General features: G+C 35.1%; 2 protein-coding genes across 2 annotated transcripts; one reads left to right on the top strand and one right to left on the bottom strand.

Annotated features, from left to right (window-relative positions):
* Positions 1-4,977: 4,977 nt before the first annotated feature.
* Positions 4,978-5,713, bottom strand: LOC122292341. Its single transcript, XM_043100638.1, has one exon. It carries the CDS (start codon positions 5,443-5,445, stop codon positions 5,167-5,169), a length of 279 nt encoding a protein of 92 aa, XP_042956572.1. The 5' UTR covers positions 5,446-5,713; the 3' UTR covers positions 4,978-5,166.
* Positions 5,714-8,136: 2,423 nt separating this feature from the next.
* LOC122290878 (cytochrome P450 86A1) lies at positions 8,137-10,088 on the top strand. Its single transcript, XM_043098561.1, has one exon. It carries the CDS (start codon positions 8,247-8,249, stop codon positions 9,798-9,800), a length of 1,554 nt encoding a protein of 517 aa, XP_042954495.1. The 5' UTR covers positions 8,137-8,246; the 3' UTR covers positions 9,801-10,088.
* The last annotated feature ends 13,355 nt before the right edge of the window (positions 10,089-23,443 follow it).

Genomic DNA, 23,443 nt, shown 5'->3' with positions numbered 1-23,443 from the left:
TTTTATGTTTAAGATGAAAATTCCTTGTGGCCAAACACAACCTAAATTGAGTCGATCTCAGTTGAGTCTAACAACTAAACTAGTCCTTAAAGATGATATCTGGAGAATGGATATACGCTTATGGTTTGGAAGTAGTGTTTAAGCACAAAGTGCTCTGACTAGACCTGGTTTCTTAGTTTTTCTTTTCTTTTAAAGCGACCTGGTTTTGTTGTTAATTGCTTATAAATCTATTACCCTATTTCCTTTCTTTGACATTTATGTCAGTTTGTGATAGGTTGCTCAAAAAACATCGTCGGTTCTTTTTTTTGGGACTCTTTCTATGCTATAAAAAGCTGTAAAGTTTTGTTATAGATGTTTATACTATTACCAACAGATTTCCGAACAGCTTATTAATGATTAGAATTTAAGCAAAATGATTAGAGTTTAAGAAAGCAAATAGATTTAGGCCCTAGAACCGCCCACTTCCCCCGTCCACTTCTTTCTCCTTATATCTAATCCTATCCAAGAATCAAAAGCACTTGGAAAGCAAGAAGCATGATTTGATACTGCTTGGTTGCTTCTTCTTTTCTCTAAAAGAGATCCCCTGCACCTCTTTATCTATTTCTGGGTTCAACTTTTGCCCCATTTTTTTTTTTTTTTTGTTGTTTTCTCTTTTCTTTTCTTCCCCTGTTGGGCACATAAACATTCCTTTTTTTATTTTCTTAATTTAGTTAAAAACTTGGTTAGACCCACATCTTCTACTTGTACAAACTAGGACCTATTTTTGGGATTCCATTGCGCGTGACCATATAATAGTAGTAAGAGCCTTTCTTTTGTTCCTTAATATGATGGAAACATCTTGATGTTGTTGTCACTATATAACTATACGAAATGTATTAATATATGGATGATAAATACTAGTGAATTCTCGTGTAGTAGTGCTGGTGATGGTGGTGATGATTGTTGAAGATAACATTAAAGTTGAAGAGAAAAAAGGTTAAGGTTGGCCATGTTTTTGTTTCAGTTTAGAAAGAATTAAACATGGGTCCCTTCCTGCATGAGAACCACAGGATGACACGATCACCTATAAATAATGAATGTGTGGCCTTTAGATCTAATTATCCAAGAGCATGTTTTCTAGTTAGAAAAATGCTAAATACAAGCGCCGAATGTAAGCGCCGAGAAGTCGGGGTTGCCAGCGTGGAAAAATGAAAACGCTGCGTTTCCATAATGCATCAAAACGACAGAGTAATATGAAGTCCTCCCTCCCAATGTTACCCTTCCTCCCTTCGTCTTCCCACAGAGTAGTACACAGAGTAGTACGAAGCCCCTTCCAAAACAGTCTTTCGTCTTCGCATCAACTTCGCAGCTTCGTCTTCTTCTACCATGTGAGCAAGCTCTGGTTTTCCACTTCATATTCTCCTTCGTGTTCCAGATCTGTGATTTCATCTCCTTTTGTCCTTCTCAACCTTCCTTAGAATTTTTTATCTTCTTCTTATTCTTCTTCTTTCTTTAATCAACACGTGTGTTTTTTAAAACAACAAAGGTCAGCGTTTTCATTTTCTTCCCATTCGAATTCCTCCGACGAAACCCCTCCGCCCTCGCCTGTGCGTCACCTCCCATAGTCACAAAAGCTAGCGATTTCACAGATCATTTTTTTTTTTGGCTCTGTTTTTGTGGGGTTGGGAAATGGTTCATGGGTATGTGATTTCGTGGGGTTGTTTTCGGTGCAACAATTTTGTGCAGCAGATCAATATTCTTATTTTACAGAAGAAGGCACATACTTTTTTTTTTTTTTTGTGAGCTGTGAAATGGGATATTTGAGTTTTGAAGGAAAACAAATGGGAGAGATGGGACAATTGAGGAAGGAGAGAGAATGGACGGAAGAAAAGGATTTGAGGATAGTGAAGGAAGGAAATCGAACATAGTTGGATGAAGAAGATGAAGATGGAGCGCGTTGTGGGGAAGACGAAAAAATGAGTCTGAAATATGAACTCTCGAAAGTCTACATTTTATATTTTTATTTTATTTTTCTGATAAAAGCTTTGCCACGTCCACACTGTTTACATGCCGCTTACGTAGCGGCGTTTGTACGTAGCAGCTTTGTTCTAGTTACTCGCCGCCGCCTACTCACGTGAGCATGGTGTTTAGCCCTGTTCGGATGAAGAGAAGGTCTCTATTCAGTCTTAACACTTAAATACCATTTAAATATAAATACTTTTAATTTTAAATTTTTAACTTTTTAATCTAATAATTAATTAATCATTATAATTTTTTTAAACTTTCAGATAAATTATAAAAAGTAATTAAATTTTTTTAAATCATAAAATAAAAATTATATTTTGATAACTTTTTAACCTTATCTATTATTTTATTATTATTTATAGATTTTTTTATCTTATCTCAACGTTCAAACGAGGCGTTAGTTTAAATAGAAACTCTAAAAAATCTAAATTGATAATGGATATACGTATGTAAAACTTAGCTGACCAAAAGAGATGTCCGACATGATTATTTTGTAACTTTTACATCTTCAATAAAATGTTGTTATTTTTTAAACTCAAGCATAATTTAAATAAATTTACAAAATAATGATTTTTCGGTGAAAACTGGGTAAGAAATAAAAATTATAAAATGATTGCGTTTATATAGTTTATGTTGACAAATATCTATCATTTTCTTTCTTTCTTTTTAGTTGTTTGTTTCGGTCTGGTCTCTTTACTATGTTTTATTTAAGAAAAAATATATTTATCATTTATTTTTTTATTATTTTATCATTTTATGATGTGACATTAAAAGATATATTTATAAGTAAAATATAATAAATAATTTTTAATTATCTAATGCTATATTATGAGATAATGAGAAGATGACGAGAATTAAAATGATTAGAAATTTCTTTTAGTGCAAGAGAGAGAGATTCCGGGCGTGCATCAGAAAGTAGAGAAAGTAAGCAATATTCTTTTTACTGCGTATGTCTCTTTTCTCACCGCCCCAATCGACCTTTTGGGCGCATCATTTTGGCTCTTTCCTATATAATTGGTCCACACTCTTCCATCTACTACACCACCTTCTCCTGCAGCTCTCTATAGTTTTCTCATTACAGCTTGCCACTCTCTCTCTCTCTTCTCTCTGTCATGGACAGAACAAGAACAACCCCTTACTCTTCTTGTAAACAAGATTGTAGTAAGAGAGTTTCATCAGAAAACAGTGGGTCTACCACACATTGCAGATTCAAACTGCCAAAGGGGTCTAAATTACCTATGAGGTTTCTCAAACAGCTTGCTGCTCAGGTAGTAAGAACCCTACATTCAGTGTCTATCAGGAGGAGACACTCGCCAAATGATTCCTCGTTAGGAAGATCAAAGCCATTTGTAGCTCCGGTTGATTCTCAGAGAACAGAAGCCATTGAGGACTGCATCGAGTTCATCAACTCCTCTTCCTCTTTTTCAAGGTCAAATTCTGTAACAGCCAAGCACTCTTGATGCTGTAAACATCAATAATATTCTGTTCAAGAAGTTCTGTTATGGATCTTCTAGCTCATATCAATATTTTTTTTCCCAATTACTATATTCTATTTTTGTTGTGTTTGGAATCGATGTTTAATGTTCTGAAAGGAAGAACACCCATAAAATATTGAGGCATTTTTTATTTAGATTTCTACTTACAAGCCGTCAGAATACAATATCCAGACTGTTAACAAAGTAGAATTTAATTCGTTATAAATTTCTTCTATAAATCAATTCATGTCATGTTAATAACATAGATGACGTGACATAAGAAAGTCGTGGAGTGCATAAACTCGCATAGAGATCATCGGGGTGACTTTCTTGTGGTAGTTATTGCTAATGAACAAGTAGGGGGCGGCTGCCTAAAGGAGCAAGACTAACCACAAATGTAGGAAGATGTCAACTTTCTTTCATTTTAGTACTAGATCGCGATGCTTAAACCTACCTCTCACCTATATATTGAAGTTCTGCTCAAGAACCTTGTCCAAGAAGAACTTGTCTAAAGAAGGATTCCCGGGAGCTGCAGTTTTTTGATCCCATCTTTTTAGCACCCGATTTCAATGATGAAATTCTAAAGATGGGTAGATCCATCCTGTCTACTCTCGCGTATAGGTAATATTTCTGTTGTAAAGTTGCTCTTGTTTATTGCAACTATTGAAGGCAATTAGCTGCCCTCCATTATTTCTTTGGGTGGGGGTGGGGGGGAAAGAAAAGGTAGTCATCTCATATTTTCGGTGTTGGGTTTTTGGACTTCTGGCCTGCGATTAAGCAATTTTCTGAAGTCTGATGCTCAAGGTAATTTTTCTAACACAAAACAGTGAATTATACAAATATTGTGAAAGAAGTATATGGTGCTAATCATATTTTTCCCAATAATTTTGATCTTGCCTGTTCACAGAAATAGTGCCGTGTTTCTGTTCTGATAGGAGGCATATTGGAGTTTCTCAGTTATACTGGTCTATTGTAGTGCTTTGGCGACCTTATCATTCTCCGTGCGAAGACAAATATCAATGATTAGATCTATATCTTTTCTTTAGCTTAATTTTTTGAGTTAAATGATTATCATACATAATATCACAATTATGTTTTAATTCAAACCCTGACTTTACAGTTTATTCCATTAAATTATATATTTTACGTGTTCGACTTATTTATTAAGAGAGAATTTGATGGCCCACACGTGAAAAAAAATATTAAAATAAATATCAATGATAAAATCTACATCTCCAACAAGTGTGACTCCACGTTCCGAACCTTGCCCAGGAAAGGAAAACTTTGAATATTATAGGGGAGCAAAAATTTTACGGTCAATCACTTTTACTTATTTTTTTTACACTCTATTCATATAATTAGTTGTATTATTTTTTTAATATAAAATAATTATTTTTACCTATCATATTAGTAGAATATAAAAATAATTATAGTAGAACTAGAGTGATAATTATAAGTTTATAAAGAAAAAAAAAAAGAAAAAAGACAGCACCATCAGTTGTCACAGATTAATTACCATCTAGGCTGCTGTGGCAAAATGAATTAATGACGATCTTTAGATATCCAGAATACAAAGAAGTAGACACAGTTTAAGCATTCCATAATCACCAAAGACTGAAAGCAAAAACTGACATGAAAAATGCATGGCGTACATGATAGAAATGCCAGAAAATATCCCAAAAGATTCTTATTCGTTCTTAGCAAAGAGACCTCCAAAACCACCCTTCTTCTTCTGCGGGACGGCCACAGAGTTCTTTCGCCCACCTGCGCCAGTGCCTCCATTCTTCTCCTCCACCTTCTTTAGAACTGGGTCAGTCTCAAGCAGCTGATCCTCCTTCTGTAACCCACCAAGAATCCAGTCGAAAGGCCCTTTCTCTTCCTTGCTGCCGCCGGCATCCTTCGCTGCCGTTGCCGCAAACACTCTTCCTGCCACTGCCGGAGCAAAAGCCATTGTTAAAGAAGCCATGTTTACACTCTTTTTTCTCTGTCTGAGATATATGGTTACTGCAGACCTTGTAATAGTTGAATTGGACAGATCGGGAAGGGAGGCAAAGTGGGGAGGATGTTTTATACGTAAATTACATCCATTTGTGGCTCTGGTCAAGTGAACATGAGGCGTTGGATGCGAAAGAGAAATGAATGGAAGTGTTTGTAGCACGAGCTCTCCACAAGTGTCTTATCCTAATGATTGTCTCTGTTTTTTCCTTTTTTCTTGGGGTTACTAATTTCACGAAGAGGAAAATTCTGTGAGAGATGAGAGGGCTCGTCCTCAGCTGTAAGCAGCCATATATGGCCGCCAATTCAACACGTAGACATCACTACAACCTTTGCTCATCTTGGGCAGACCACTCATGGGCTAGCTTAGGCTGGATTAGTTGGGGCCGAATGCATCAAAACAGGCAGAGATTTATGAAAATGGGTCCAACTCTAGTTCAACGTTTACCATGCCTCGTTAGAATAAGGCCGAGCCCAAGCCCTCCAGCAGTGAACACTGCAGTACAGTTCAGTGAATAGTCAAGAATGATAATTGGTGGAAATCATTGCACTGCGTACTTATTATTTGAAATTTTACATGAAATTTGTTATTCTTCGTCTTGAACTCTATTGTTTTTGGTCGGTCACATCGGTTAATATATAATATCTTATAAGTGATTTTTCTCATTTAAATAGTTGATTTATAAAATCACTTAAAATAGCTTAAAATATATATTTTTTTGGACATTCTAATTATTCTGGTGGATTTGATTTTTCTAAATTAAGTTTTTGTCCGAAGTCAAGAACTTAAAAATAGAAAATAGATAAACATATGAAGTGAATGTTATAATATTTATAATTACTTAATAATTAATAATTAATTATTTAAATTAAATTAAATGCTCAATAAATATTATATAAAACTTATATATTTCTTATGTACATCATGATCTCTACCATTTTAAATCTTAAAATTAATTAGGAAGTAAATTAAATTATGGGATATACAATGAAAGATGAACTGACATGCATGGTCATTGCCATGAGGCGCGCATTAGTTGAATTCCGTACACTATATGGTTGTGGTGGTTGCAGACGTACCAGTAAAACTGAACCCATAAAAAAAGAGTGTCAAATCGATGTGCATAGCCGACATGAAATGGATGCCTACGCGTTGTTTGACTCGGCTTATAATATATATGATGTAAATAATAATTTTCTCTGTTTTTTTTTTTTTTTTTTCCTCTATATCTCTTTTGCAAAAATGCAACCAGAGGGTTGGATATTATACGATACAGAAATCAATGGGTTGGTTAGGTTACCCTAAGTTATGTGTGTTTCATTTCTTCACTGCAACGTTTCCTTTCCTCTCAGAACAACTCACTCACAAGAGAGTCAATGTGCTTATAAATTCCGCCAACAGATCAGATCTTTTATCGTCTTTAATTTCTTCAAATTGCTTTACAGAATGACTCTTTTTTTTCTTGTTTTCAGGTTTTGCAACAAACCCATTTTCTCATTGTGGGTACACCATCTCTAACTAATATCCTTGATCCTCTCTCTCTCTCTCTCTCTCTCTCTCTCTCTCTCTCAAACAGGAAGAAAAACGGGTCAGCAAGAAATCCAAGAAAAGAGAAATTAAGGAGCAGGGCTTTGCATGTAAAGCTAGCTAGCTGAGGAAGGAAGGTGGTAGTCTTGCTATAGTTAGGTAAAACTATAATACGGATCTCATATATAGACATACGCTAAATTAAGAATTAAATCTCTGATCAGTATGTTGGGCAGGCAAATAACATTAATATAGCATAATATTCTTAGTTAGTCTACCAATTCACGAAAACTAATTATGAAAGAATGGTTGCAAAAAGTACGTGATTTTTTTTCCTCTTAACAATTATGGTTCAATATTTAATTTAGAATTTTTTTTATGTACAGTCACTTTTATGTATTTTTTGTATATTTTATTAATGTGATTGGTCAAAATAGTTATTTTATATCAAAAATAATAATACTGTTAATCACATTAATAAAGTGCGCAAGAAGTATACAAAAGTGATTGGACATCATTTTTGTTTAATTTATTTTCTTCTATTAATTTGTACTTAGAAGATCACTATACAATTAAATACTAAATAGATCAGGGTGTGAAAAGGTTTTCAAATAGAATTTTTTATCAAAAAAATTATTTATATAATAGAGTACTGTACATGTAAGTTCGAAATATGAAATTTATATGAAAAGATCAATTTTATTTTATTTTAAAAATAAATCTCACTTTTTGTCTAAAGTAATATATACGAGTTTGTATTGTATGTAACCTTACTCGTAGTATTATCAGATACAGAGCTCGTACTTACGGGAAGCTGCAGGAACCATGGAGTTAAACTGAAACCCCAAAAGTTTGCATGATGAATGCATGATCTAGGTTTGTAAGTTAAATTAATAATTGGAAAGAACATCGATCTAGATATTTAGGAAAGCTACATCTGTAAGATAATGAGTGTAGCTTCACCTACTTTTAGGTGACTAGAAAGTATAGAAAGCTAAAACAACAAATTCATGTATGGATGCTTTTCGTGTATATATATTCTCACTGTGCATAACTTTTCTATATATGATCAAGTCATCAACCAAACAGCGACCCATGCATATGCAAGGTCCAAATTTCCCAACAACTCCTCCTACATCTTCAACATTATGTGTAATCTATATATAACGCTATCTCTCGATCTTTCTCTTGCAGTCCATATCTAGCTAAGCTATACAATCTTTCATTAATCCTCCCTAGCTCGCATGGAGGCCTCATCTATTCTCTTTGGCATAGCAGCTGCTGCGTCAGCGTATCTCTTCTGGTTCTATCTCCTAGCCCAAAAGCTCACCGGTCCAAAGGTATGGCCCGTCGTGGGAAGCCTCCCGGCTCTCTTTCTAAACCGGAGTAGAATCCATGACTGGATGGCTAGTAACCTTCGCGCAACCGGCGGTTCAGCCACGTACCAAACTTGCACCATGCCTTTTCCATTCTTGGCTAGCAAGCAAGGGTTTTTCACTGTTACTTGTCACCCAAAGAACATCGAGCACGTCCTACGAACCAGGTTCGACAACTATCCGAAAGGACCGGATTGGCAAGCCGCTTTCCACGACCTGCTAGGCCAAGGGATTTTCAACAGCGACGGCGAAACATGGCTTATTCAACGCAAAACAGCGGCATTGGAGTTCACCACCCGGACGCTGAGGCAAGCCATGGCTCGGTGGGTGAACCGGACGATCAGGACGCGCCTCTGGTATATTTTGGACAAAGCTGCTAAAGATAACACTTCAGTGGATTTGCAGGACCTTTTGCTCCGCTTGACTTTCGATAACATATGCGGGCTCACATTCGGGAAAGACCCAGAAACGCTTTCTCCGGATCTACCAAATAACCCGTTTTCCATAGCTTTCGACACGGCCACCGAAGCCACTCTCCAACGGCTTCTCTACCCCGGTTTCCTATGGAGGTTTGAGAAAGTTTTCTGCATTGGTACGGAGCGAAGATTGAAAGAAAGCCTTCAAGTTGTCGAAAATTACATGAACGATGCCATCACGGCTCGCAAGGAATCTCCGTCCGATGACTTGCTCTCTCGCTTCATGAACAAGCGTGACGTCGACGGGAACCCCTTCCCGATGTCCGTCCTCCAACGCATCGCTCTGAACTTCGTCCTCGCCGGGCGCGACACGTCATCGGTGGCGCTGAGCTGGTTCTTCTGGCTCGTGATGCATCACCCTGAAGTTGAGGACAATATCATCAACGAGATATCGACGGTTCTCAAGGAAACACGTGGCGAAGACCACCGGAAATGGATCGAAGAACCGCTGGTGTTCGACGAGGCTGATAGGCTAGTTTACCTGAAAGCCGCATTGGCCGAAACGCTGAGACTGTACCCATCCGTGCCGGAGGACTTCAAGTACGTCGTTTCGGATGATGTTTTACCGGACGGAACCTTCGTACCTGCCGGTTCGACCGTTACGTACTCAATATACTCGGTCGGGAGGATGAAGACTATCTGGGGCGAGGACTGCATGGAGTTTAAACCGGAAAGGTGGCTCTCCGCGGAGGGAGACCGGTTCGAACCGCCAAAAGATGGCTACAAATTTGTGGCCTTTAATGCCGGACCGAGGACCTGTTTAGGGAAGGACTTGGCTTATCTGCAAATGAAGTCTGTGGCTTCTGCTGTGCTTCTGAGGTACCGGTTGTCGCCTGTTCCCGGTCACCGCGTAGAGCAGAAGATGTCTCTCACACTGTTCATGAAGAACGGGCTCCGCGTATACTTGCGCCCACGTCAGCTTCAAGGTCAACAGGTCGCGACCTGATCTCGAAGAATAGGGATGGACCGGGGCAATATGGTTATTCGGTTGGTTGTCATGTGGGTGTCAAAGGGAAGGGTGTAAAAGTCATTCAATTTGTTGTTTCAACTTTCATATGTCACATACTTTCTTTAATCTTTGTCTGTTGGGTTGGGTGAGAGTCGAATCAGCTCGTGCAGTAGTTGTTCGTCTAAGATTAATGTGTCTCTGAAGTTCATATACCATGTCGGTAGATATTGGTTTTCTTCGTATCAATGTTTTGTCAATAAAATATAACACAAAGTTGCATGTTTTCTTCTTTTTTAATACAAACATTGCATGCATTATTCCAGGATGTAAACAATATGAAAAAGGACATCATGTTTGTGATGCAATCCCACGTCAACTATTAACAGCAAACAATCAAAGTAAATCATAACAAATGTGTTGGACAAACCACCTAAATGTGAATGTAGTAACTAAACAGCTGCTATCACATGCACCGTCTTACAACACCGTATGTTGAAACTATAGCTGCTGCAACACCTTCCTATACGTTGATTTGTAACTATAGCTGATGCACCTAGAAGTTAGCCATCAATTACGGCTGATAGTTAGCAATTTGTTTAGGAGAACTTCTCCTATAAATAAGAGAGTTATAATACGTAAGAGGTGTGGACAAAAATCAAAGAAAGAGAGGACGTGAGAGAGAAATTATTGAGTGCTTGTAATCTCATATAAACTCAGTGAATTTTAGCTCCAGTGGACGTAAACGATTTGTTGAACTACTTAAATATCATCTTGTGTGATTTATGAATAGGCTAGAGGCGCAACAATTGGTATTAGAGCTTTGGTTTGCGCTGTCCAAAAATCAAGTTGATCGAAATCAACTTTTGACTACTTTAAGGTATTCCTCACGTCAAGAAGAATCTGTTGCCGCAAACGGAATTAAACGGAAGTCGGAGGAGCCCGAATGTAACAACCCGTTAGAAATTCAATTGTGAAATTTCTATTAACTTTAGGAATCTCGTGAAAACCCCATAAGTTTTCACGAATCCATTAATCGTATAGGTTTTTGTCTAACTACATAGTTAGTGTTATTATTTACTATGGTATCAAAAGTGTGTTTTTGATTATTGGAGATAGTTAGAAGTGTCAAAATGTATTATGTTTTGTGCCATTAGACTCGGAGGGTTATTTAAAGTCTTATGGCGCAATAACATTTTTTTTCATATTTTGGGACAAAACGTCTGTTCAAAACTGTAGATATTATTGGATAAAAAGAAATATCTTGAGGTAATTTTCGTGAATATTATTGGGTAAAAATATTTTGAGTTGATTTTTATAGATATTATTAGATAAAAAATATCTTAAATTGATTTTTTGTAGATATTATTGGATAAAATATTATGAGATAATCTTTTATAGATATTTTGGGTAGGAGAAAATTACACTCAACTCTCAACTCCAGCCTTATCATCTTCCTTATCTCGTCCATAAGTAGCTCCAGCCATCACCTACAAACTTATCTTCATTTACACGTTCCTTTAAAAGAATATCAAATACTTTCTCTCGGACAGCTTTTAGGAGTTCTTTTGCACGCCCATTTCGAAGCTTTTTTTCTCGTGATCGCACTTGAAGTTTTATAAGAAATGCGGAGATCGAGGTAAGTTAGCTTTTAACTTACTAGCAGTCTACTGTGTATGTGTGCTAAGTAAAGGAACTACAGTGTATGTATGTGTGTTATAATATATGTCATGTCATGCCAAGTCATCACGTAATTGTTTGTTATACAGAATTTATTCTGTCATCAATTTTTATCTGTTACATAATATATTCTGTCATGTATTGCTGTACATTACAAGTACATCATGCTAAGTATGTCATCTATTACATGTATGTCAAGTCATGTAATATTCATTGTTGCAAGTATATCATGTTAAATATGTTGTCTATTATATGTTATGCCATGTTACGAAATATTTCTATCTCAAGTTGGTCATGTATTTTAAGTTATGTTCAAGTCACATTATGTTACGTCGGGGCTTCAGTCTTTTCGTATTCCAGTCACGTTTCATCTTGATTACTTATGTATGGGGTCACAGCAATTGTGATGCATACACTACGTGAGACACAGCAATTGTGACACGTAGAATACATAAGGCCACAACAACTGTAGAGTATGTATTTAAGCAGTTAAAGAATAAGTTTCCGTAGAATACATGGGGCCACAACAACTGTGGAGTATGTATTTACACGTAGAATACATGGGGCCACAACAACTGTGGAATATGTATTTACACGTAGAATACATGGGGTCACAACAACTGTGGAATATGTATTTTTCATGTTAAGTCAAGTTTCAGAACAAGTTCATGATAAGTTAAGTTTCATATCATGTTCATGTTAATTCAAGTTTCAGAGCAAGTTCATGCTAAGTCAAGTTTCAGATCAAGTTCATGTCAAATCAAGTTCAGTTCATGTTTCAATTTAAGTTATGTCAATTATGCTATATTGTACGCCAAGTTATGCTTTAATTACTTATGAATTTGATTATGCATTTATGCTTTTACTATCATCCATGCATCATTAGCTTGTGTGGAAGTTTTTTTGTTTTGTTAACTTACTGAGATTTGTAATCAAATCTCACTTTGGTAGTCCCAACTAACATTCCCCCCGAATGGTAGATCTTGTTACAGGACCTGAAAGAGAATCAGGAGCTGATCAACTAGACACAGTTGACTAAGCGACGGTGCGACATCAATGTTAATATAGTAATTAATGTAAATTACTACTTGTACGATTGAGTTGCATCTCTAGCACTTTTTGGATCATAACCATTTTGGACTAGTGTTGTGATCTTAGTTGTTCAATGGGTTTTTATGTATGAAGTATGTTTTAAGTATTTGTGATATTTTCAATTTGGTGTATAGTATTGCTAAAGAAAAAAATTTATCCGTTGCGAATATTGCATATTGTTAGATGCATGTTAGGAACATTGCATCTTATATGTCATGAACAGGGGCAGGTAACCTTGTGTTACATGTCTCGACGCTTCAAATGTCCGTTCGATCCCAAACGGAATTTGGGGGCGTCACACCGAACGCGCCCCGAGAAGTAGGAGAGCGAGTGCACGCGCCTCACTCGTAGCTGGAGGTTGAAGACAAGTGAGCAACACGCCCCCATGCGGCCTAAAGATTCTGCACGTGTAATCCACGCACCTCATACGCTCTTCTGCAGATCCTTCTTTGGGCTTGATCTAAGCTATTTGGAGTTCATTTTCAACGATCAAATAGTATTGTCTAAATACAGACTCATTTGTACAGTTAAAATTTTGAAATTTATTGTCTAAATTTTTTTAATTCATATGGAAGGTTCTGGAAGAGATAGGAACTCTAGAAATGCCAGTAGTTCCGGGTGTCAGTCCACTGTTTTAAATGTCAGTTTGAAGTTGAGAAGTTCGATGGAACAAGCAATTTCGGCATGCAACAGTGTGAAGTTATGGACGTTTTGATTTAACAAGAGTTGGATATTGCGTTGAAGAAAAACTAGATGATATAACTAAAAGGGATTGGAGGAAGTTTAATACTCAAGCTTATAGTACAATCCGGTTATGCCTTACCAAAGAACAGAAGTATTTTTTCATGAGAGAGACAAATACAAAAGAATTTTGGCAGAAATTGGAGATAAATTCATGAAGAAGAGCATTGAGAGCCGTTTGTACTTGAAGAAAAAATTCTTCAGATTCTAATTTCTTGAAAGTATTTCTATATCTGAACATCTAAATAGTTACAATCAAATTCTTGCTAATTTATTAAACTTGGATGTTGAAACTTAAGATGAAGATAAGGCTTTACTTTTATTAAATTTCTTGTCTGTCTGATACATATGAGTATTTAATTACTACACTATTGTATGAGAAGGAAAAGATCAGTTTTGACAATGTATCTAGTTCTTTAATTAGCAATGAGTACCGCAGAAAATATAAGCAGGTACAGTTAGATACATTAAGTGAAACATTAACAGCAAGGGGGAGACCACAGTCAAGGTATCCTGGAAAGAAGAAAGATTTTCACTCGAAAACCTGAACCACATCACGTGGTTCATCAGTCGAAAAAAAACTCGTCAGAGACGAGTGTTCCTTTTATTGCAACAAAAGATATTGGAAGAATGATTATCCTAAGCTGAAGGGACAATAATAGAATCAACCCACCACAGCCAATGTTGTTGACATAGATAATTATTTAGATTTTGTCTTGACAAGTTCATCATCTATCTGTCATTTCGATGAATGGATTATGGATTCCGGATGTACCTATCACATGTGTCTCAATCGAGATTGGTTTACTAAAACTTTACAAAGATCAATAGTGGAGCAGTACTTATAGGCAACGACAGTACCTATAAGACTTAAGGAATAGGTAGCATTCGATTAAAATTACACGATGGTAGTGTCAAGATTCTGACAGAAGTTCGGTACGTTCCGGACTTGCAGAAGAATTTCATCTCATTTGGATCTCTAGATTCAAAGGGATTCAGAATCACCATTGAAGATGAAACTCTCAAAGTAGTAATGAGAGTTCAAATTGCTATGAAGGATTTGAGGCGAGAAAACTTGTACTTCTTGCAAGGAAGTACTGTTGATGGAAGAACTTCCATATGCTGTGATAAGTTAGATAATACTAATGTCGAAACTACCAATTTTTGGCATATGCGTATGGGACACGATGGAAAAAAATTTTTGCAAACACTAGTGAAGCAAGACTTACTCAAAAGTGCCAAGAATGGTAAATTGTTTTTCTGTGAGCACTGTGTATTGGGGAAGCAGAGGTGGATCAAGTTCAGAACCGTTATACACAATACACAGACGATACTTAACTATGTACGCTCCGATGTTTGGAGACCTACCCAAAATGCATCTTTGGGAGATACGCATTGGTTTGTAATTTTTGTAGATGATTATTCTCGTCGTGTGTGAATATATACGATAAAGAATAAAGATGAAGTGCTAAAAATTTTCCTTGATTAGAAGAAAATGATTGAGACTCAGATCAGCAGAAAAATCAAGCGGCTCAAATCTGATAATGGAGGTGAGTACACTTCAGACCCCTTTATGGAAGTATGCTGGAGAGAGAGAATTTTCAGACATTTCACAGTTCGAGATACACAACAGCAAAACGGTGTGCCAAAACGGATGAACTGTACTTTACTAGAAAAATTGCGATGTATGTTACTAGATGCTTGATTCAGTAAACAATTTTGGACTGCAACTGTGATATATGCCTGTCACCTCATCAACCGACTATCCGCAGATGCGAATGATGGGAAAACATCCATTGAAATGTGGAAAGGTACACATGCTATTGATTATGACTTTTTACACGTTTTCGGATGTCCTGCTTACTATCATGCTAAATGTTGCCCAGATGACTAACACAAGAGGGGGGGTGAATTGAGTTGTATTAAAAAAATAACAATTATAAATCAAATATATAATATAAAATATAAACAAAATATGAAATAACAATAAATATAAAGAGTAAGGGTAAAAGAGAAGTAAATTCAGTATGTTAACGAGGTTCGGTCCCACTGCCTACGTCCTCGCCTCAAGCTACCTCTTGAAAATTTTCAAATTCACTATTCAACCTCCTTCAGGTGGAGATAGAAACCTATTACACATTTGAACAACACCGCTACAAAGGATCCGTGTAGAACACCCTCTACACTTGCAATCACCTTACACGTGGTGATTCAACTATTCCCCGTGTAGAATACTTTCTACACGCACAATGGTTATACACACCATTTTTCTGATACAAAAGCTGATAGTGGGTAGGTTATCAGAAAACTCTCCTCAATGAGTGAAATAAGAACAATACAGCGCAAACTATATCTCTCAAAATGAACAAGGATTAAGACTCAATGCTTAGAGAAGAGAGAATGAAAATTTTGAATGAATGTTATATGCTCTTGGTGTTGTGAATGTGAAGCTCTCAAATGATCTATTTATAGGCATATGAGACTTCATATTCAAATTTAAAAAGATTCACATGTCAAAGACAACATCATTCACTTTTTCAAAAAATTCAAATAAAAGGTTCTTCTTTTTCAATTGTCAAAGACAATATCATTCACTTTTTCAAAAAAATCAAATCAAATCTTTTACTTTTGGCATATGACAACATGAGCACACTTTTCTTTTCAAAAAATTCAAACCTAATATTTTACTTTTTGTATATGACAAAATGAGCACACTTTACTTTTCAAATTTTTCAAACAAAATCATCTACCTTTTGTATAAGTCTAAAAAAAATATCAATCACTTTTGAAAATATTCAAATAAAACATGCACATGTGAAAGATGACAATCAATCATCTTTAATATTTTCAAAGTTCAACCCTTTAATCAAGGCATGCACATGCAAAAGATGACAATCAATCATCTTTCAAAATTTTCAAATTTAATTTTCAAAAATATTCATGCACATGTGGAAAATGTATTTTAATGCTTTATGATAAAATATTAATTTTGAGCATTAATCCTAATTTCAAATTTTAAGAGTTTTACAACATTACTCTATGACTTTAATGTGAACTTGTTTCCTTCTTGCTCATGCTTGGTTCTTTAATGTGCTTGATTCCATTGTGTGAACAACTTGAACTTGAAACTCCTTTATTCTTTGAATTCATTTGTTATCATCAAAATCCATGTGTAGATTTATAATCACATGAAACTTGAAACCTTGGGTTCAACAATCTTCCCCTTTTTGATGATGACAAATACTTGATAGAACTTGAAACCTGTATTAATACTTAAGCTCCCCCTGAAAATATGCGTTAGTTTTTCAAGCAAAAGTATAAATATAATTCCAAGTATATATAACAAGTTTAGTAATTTAAACAATGTTAATATTCTAGTCTAAAATTTCTCCTCCTTTTGGCATCATTAAAAAGGATTGGCAGCAAGTAAATGGACTGAAGAAAACGATCCGTTTAATAGTCACTGTAGATAGTTGAAAAAAGGAGCCGTCCGTGACCCGACAAATGCTACAAAGTCTCGAGGCCTAACTCTATGAATTTAGTGCGGCTGGAGATTTAAACAATCGCCTGATGTTGTTGACAAATATGATTGAATGCTCTGAGTTGCTATAAAAAAATGATCATTTTCATCTATCGGATGCCAAAAAAATAATCGCTTCTTGACTTGAGTTCTGTTTTTCCACAATGATAGAATGGCTGAGCAATTCTCTTCCACTAATGTTCCAGACTTGAATCAAGAACCCTTGACGCATCAATCATCAATCTTCTCTCTTGAGGCCGTCAATACCATGATAGGAGCAGAGAATCGTTTTTCTAGTAAGGCTGATTCTGAGATTATTACAGAATCAAGAATGCTCAGTAGTCAATATGCTGCCTCTATTACGATCATGTCTCGGAGGTTAAGGGCGAGGGTGAGTGAGATTGATCATCTTAACATGCAAATATTTGAGTTACGACAGAAGCTTGCTAATAAGGATAGGGAGAATAAAAGGCTAAAGCAAGAAAACCAAGAGTTGAAAAATTTTGCAGATTGGTCTGTTCATGATCTGCAACCACGAATGGAGGAGCTGAAACGAGAAAGGGTTCAGATACAAGGTCAACATCGGCAGATAACAGCAGAAGTTCATCGTTTACTAGAAAAATAGGGACAATCTACTGTTAATCTCGCTGGCTTAGTAAGAAAACTTTTGACAATGTGTGTCCAGCATATCTTGTATTTTTTTTTGACTAAATAAGATTTGAAGAGACAATAGTTTGTCTTTTTCTTTATGCTATCTCTATAAAATCAATCCTGAAGTTCATCCAATCCGCATCAAGTTTTCATCTCATCCCTATAACTCATCTGTATTCCTTCAACATTCTCGTTTTAAGCCTTTTATTTTTTTCTCAATGACTCATTCTTCTAACATTTCTCTACATCCATCCATGAGGCATTCTGCATCTCAACCTCCTGTTCTTTCTACAGCTGCCATTGGTGCCATGTTGCAGCAAGAAAATAATAATCTGACTAATAAGTTAGATTCTGATGCTATTTATGACTTGGTGAGTCTTGGGACTCGCTACTCTTCCTCTATTGTTACTTTTTCTCAGTGGCTACAAGCCAAAAATCACGAAGTTGAAAAGCTCAAAGAACAAATTGTTGTACTTCAACGAATTGGTCAAGAGTCTCACACAAGTGAATGAATCATTCGGCAGAAGAATAAACAGTTGAAATCTTTATTAGATTTTTCATTCCGCTTGCCGGTTCCCATGGATAAAAATGACATGATATTGTATGAAGAGAATGAGCGTCTCAAACATGAGGCTAAGAATCTCAAGTTTATGTAAAAGTATTTAAAAAATCTATCTCTATTTTTATTGACTCTGGTCTATCTTTTAAGAGATATTCATAGCATGCATAATACCTATTTCTCTTCTAATCATACATAATCTATCTTCTGGTAAAGGTTTTGTAAAAATATCTGCTAACTGATCGTGTGTGTTTGTGAACTCTAATATTATATCGCCTTTTTGCACATGATCTCGAAGAAAATGATACCTTATTTCAATATGCTTAGTTCTAGAATGTTGTATTGGGTTCTTTGAAAGATTTATAACACTTGTATTATCACATTTGATTGGAATGTGATTATACATGAGTTTAAAATCTTCAAGTTGTTGCTTCATGTAGAGAACTTGAGCACAACAACTACCCGCAGCAACATATTCTGCCTCAGCAGTAGATAGAGCAACAGAATTTTATTTTTTACTAAACCAGGAAACTAGTGCATGACCTAAGAAATGACATGCTCCACTAGTGCTTTTTCGATCTATTTTACAGCCAGCATAATCTGCATCTGTGTAACTGATTAGATCGAAAGATGTGTGCTTAGGGTACCATAACCCTAGGTTAATTGTACCACTAAGATATCTAAGAATGCGCTTAACTGCAATTAAATGTGATTCTTTTGGAGATGATTGAAAGCATGCACATAAGCACACACTAAACATAATATCTGGTCTACTGGCTGTTAAATATAATAAGCTACCAATCATACCTCGATATATCTTCGAGTCAACTGGCTTACCGGATTCATCGTTATCAAGTTTAGTTGATGGGCTCATTGGTGTTCCAATTTCCTTAGCATTTTCCATCCCAAACTTCTTCAGTAATTCCTTAATATATTTTGATTGATTGATGAATGTCCCACTTTTTGCTTGCTTAATTTGCAATCCGAGAAAGAATGTAAGTTCTCCCATCATGCTCATCTCAAATTCTTCCTGCATAGTCTTAGCAAAAACTTGACACATATTTTCATTAGTAGCACCGAATATTATATCATCAACATAAATCTGAATCAAAAGAATATCATCATTTTCATATTTAATGAAAAGAGTTGTGTCGATTTTTCCTCTTGAAAAACTTTTTTCAATCAAGAAACCACTGAGTCTCTCGTACCAAGCTCTAGGAGCTTGTTTAAGTCCATATAGTGCTTTTGTGAGTTTGAAAACATGATTTGGGGAAATATGATTTTCAAAACTTGGAGGTTGCTCAACATATACCTCTTCATTTATAAAACCATTTAAAAAAGCACTTTTAACATCCATTTGAAAAAGTTTGAAATCTCTATAACAAGCATATGCAAGTAGCATTCGAATAGCTTCTAATCTTGCGACAGGTGCATATGTCTCATCATAATCGATTCCTTCTTCTTGATTAAAACTTTGAGCTACAAGTCGAGCCTTATTTCTAGTAATGACTCCGGACTCATCTTTCTTGTTTCTAAAAACCCATTTTGTTCCAATAATAGTATGATTTTTGGGTTTAGAAACAAATGTCCAAACATCATTTCTTTCAAATTGATTCAACTCTTCTTGCATAGCTAGAATCCAAGATTCATCAAGAAGTGCGTCATCAATATTTTTGGATTCAATTTGAAATAGAAAAGCAGTATGATTGCAAATATTTCTAAGAGATGATCGAGTACTTACACCTTGTGAAGGTTCTCCCAAAATTTGTTCCACTGGATGATCTTTCACAAATTTTCACTGTTTGGTTGCATCTTGTATTAAATTTTGATGATCTTTCCTGATGGCTCCATGTTGAACTTCCTCTATTGTTTTCTCTTTGTTGAGATTGAGACTTTCCGTGTTATTTATACCTCTTGTTTCTTCATTAATAGATTTCTTAGAGAGTGGAGAATTAGATTCATCAAATACTACATGCATAGATTCTTTTACAGTCAAAATCTTTTTATTGAATACTCTATAAGCTTTACTATTAGTAGAATACCCGAGAAAGATACCTTCATCAGATTTTGTATCAAACTTGCCTAAATTATCCCTATCATTCAAAATAAAATATTTGCATCCAAATATATAAAAGTAACCAATGTTGGGCTTTTTCTCATTACAAAGCTCATAGGGGGTTTTATCTAACTTAGACCTTAGCATAACTCTATTTATAACATAACATGCAGTACTTACCGCTTCGGCCCAAAAATAACTAGGCAAGTTGTTCTCATTGAGCATTGTTCTTACCATCTCTTGAAGAGATATATTTTTCCTCTCTACTACCCCATTTTGTTGAGGAGTTTGAGGAGCAGAAAAATTATGCACAAAATCGTTTTCATCACAAAATGTTTCAATATTTTTATTAACAAACTCTTTTCCCCTATCACTTCGGATACTTGAAATAGTATAGCCCTTTTCATTTTGAATTCTCTTGCATAACTTGGTAAAGACATTATGTGCCTCATTTTTATGAGCAAGAAAGATGACCCAAGTATATCTAGAGAAATCATCAACAATAACAAATGCATAATATTTTCCTCCTAGACTTGCAACTCTATTTGGTCCAAAAAGATCCATGTGTATCAGTTGCAATGGTCTAGTAGTGGAAATATGTTTCTTAGTTTTAAAAGAAGTTTTTGTTTGTTTACCAAATTGACATGCATCACACATTTTGTCTTTAAGAAAATTTGTTTTTGGTAAACCTCTCACAATATCATTTTTTGAAAGTTTGGAAATAAGTTCCATATTGGCATGACCTAATCTTCTATGCCATAGCCAACTAGTTTCATTTTGAGCTGAAAAGCAAATAGCATTTTGTGAGGTAATTTCTTCAAAATCGATTGTATAAACATTATTGTTTCTAAAAGCAATAAAACAAATATTACAATCATGATCATTCAAAATAATGCATTTATCCATTTTGAAAGTAACTGTAAATCCTTTATCACATAATTGACTTATGCTCAAAAGATTATGTTTTAAACCTTCAACAAGTAGAACATCTTCAATTATGAGAGAAGATTCATTACCAATTTTACCTATTCCCACAATCTTCCCTTTCGAGTTGTCTCCAAATGTTATGTGTCCTTCTTCTTTAGATCTAAGATTAAAGAACTTAGTCTTGTCTCCCGTCATGTGTCTTGAACATCCACTATCTAAAAATCACTTGTTTTTGCTTGTGAATGACTTCATGTATACCTACAAAAACAATTAAAATGATTTTTCTTGATACCCAAGTTCTTTGGGTCATTTATTTATTAGTATTAGAAAAAATAAGATTTTTAGGTACCCATATGGCCCTAACAGTCATTGTATGATTTCTTCTAATAGGACAAGTATGATAATTATGACCATTTTTATTACAGAAATTGCAAATAGCATGTGACATATATGAAGAACTTGAATGATTATAATAATATCTTTTTTTGACAAAATTATTTTTATGAAAAGAATTTTGATTATTGGTCTTTGATATAAAAGGATTATCAAAGAAATTTTTATAAGGTTTGTATTTTTGTTTTGACATATATCCCAAGCCTGCCTTGTCAAAAACACATCTTTGACTACCAAGAAGTTTTTCAAAATTTCTTTTTCCATTCGTAAAGTTTTCAACAATATTTTCTAAATCGGTTTTCTTCTTATTCAATTCAAAATTTTCATCTTTCAAAATGATATTTTCTTTTCTTAAAATATCAATTTCATTTGTTAATGAAAAATTTTTCTTTTTCAAAGCAGTATATTTGATACCCAATTTTTCAAATTCCTCATAAACCTCTTCTAAAACATTTTGCAATTTTTCATATAAAGGATTTTCAATATTATCAAGATTTGTTACCTCAATGTCATCTTTAGCCATAAGACAAAGATTTGCTGATTCTTCATTGCTTGCTTCACTATCTGAGCTACTTGAATCATCATCCCATGTAGTTTTCATTGCTTTCTTGCCCTTGTTTCGATCTTTCTTTAGCAGAGGATAATCTGATTTGATATGACCAGGTTTATTGCATTTATAACAAATTAAAGTGTCATTTTTACCTGAATCTTTCTTGAAAAACTTTTTGAAGGATTTCCTCGGAGGAGTTTTATTTTTCTTCAAGAACCTCTGAATTCTTCTTGTTATCATCGCAACTTCTTAATCTTTATCGTCATTTTCCTCATCTTCATCACTTTCACTTTCATGAGGAACAGCTTTAAGTGCTAAGCTCTTCTTTGGCTTTCCTTCTTCTTCTCCTCTTTTCAATGTGTACTCATGGGTGATAAGTGACCCGATGAGTTCATTGACTTCGAGCTTCTTGAGGTCTCTAGCTTCAAGAATCGCTGTAACTTTTGATTCCCAACGTTTTGATAAAGAGTTGAGAATTTTTCTTACTATCTCCACATTAGAATAAACTTTGCCAAGAGCTGTCAAACTGTTTATGATGTTAGTAAAACGAGTGTGCATACTAGAAATAGATTCATCATCATTCATCTTAAACATTTCATATTCATGAGTAAAAATATAAATTTTTGATTCCTTGACTTGCGAAGTTCTTTCCTTTGCTGTAGCGCAATTCATTATTCTATTAAACTCATTTCCATTAAGAGCATTATATAATAAATTTATAGCAGTTAAATTTAAAGTATAAAGTTTATCGTCTTCACGATCAAACTCTTCTTCTTCCTTTTTGACCTTTACTCCATCAACCACTTTTGTTGGAATATAAGGTCCATTTACAATACATTTCCAGATTTCTCTACCTTGAGGTTGAAGAAATATTCTCATTCTAACTTTCCAGAATGAGTAATTATCTCCACAAAAGAGTGGAGGTCGACTGCTAGATTGACCTTCATTAAATGAAACTACAATGTTAGCCATAAGATCTTAACTTAAAAGATAGTTAATTTTATAATAGAGCTCTTAGCTCTGATACCAATTGTTGCCCAGATAACTAATACAAGAGGGGGGGTGAATTGAGTTGTATTAAAAAAATAACAATTATAAATCAAATATATAATATAAAATATAAACAAAATATGAAATAACAATAAATATAAAGAGTAAGGGTAAGAGAGAAGCAAACTCAGTATGTTAACGAGGTTCGGCCTCACTGCCTACGTCCTCGCCTTAAGCTACCCCTTGAAGATTTCCAAATTCACTATTCAATCTCCTTCAGGTGGAGATAGAAACCTATTACACCTTTGAACAACACCGCTACAAAGGATCCGTGTAGAACATCCTCTACACTTGCAATCACCTTACACGTGGTGATTCAACTATTCCCCGTATAGAATACTTTCTACACGCACAAGGGTTATACACACTCTTTTTCTGATACAACAGCTGATAGTGGGTAGGTTATCAGAAAACCCTCCTCAAT

The sequence above is a fragment of the Carya illinoinensis genome, chromosome 13 (assembly GCF_018687715.1).
Source record: "Carya illinoinensis cultivar Pawnee chromosome 13, C.illinoinensisPawnee_v1, whole genome shotgun sequence".
Taxonomy (NCBI): Eukaryota; Viridiplantae; Streptophyta; class Magnoliopsida; order Fagales; family Juglandaceae; genus Carya; species Carya illinoinensis.
This window is presented reverse-complemented; position numbering and strand designations above follow the sequence as displayed.

Bases quoted from the DNA above. Each gene is read 5' to 3' on its own strand.
- LOC122292341 (XM_043100638.1), bottom strand. From the start codon at position 5,445: ATGGCTTCTTTAACAATGGCTTTTGCTCCGGCAGTGGCAGGAAGAGTG.
- LOC122290878 (XM_043098561.1), top strand. From the start codon at position 8,247: ATGGAGGCCTCATCTATTCTCTTTGGCATAGCAGCTGCTGCGTCAGCG.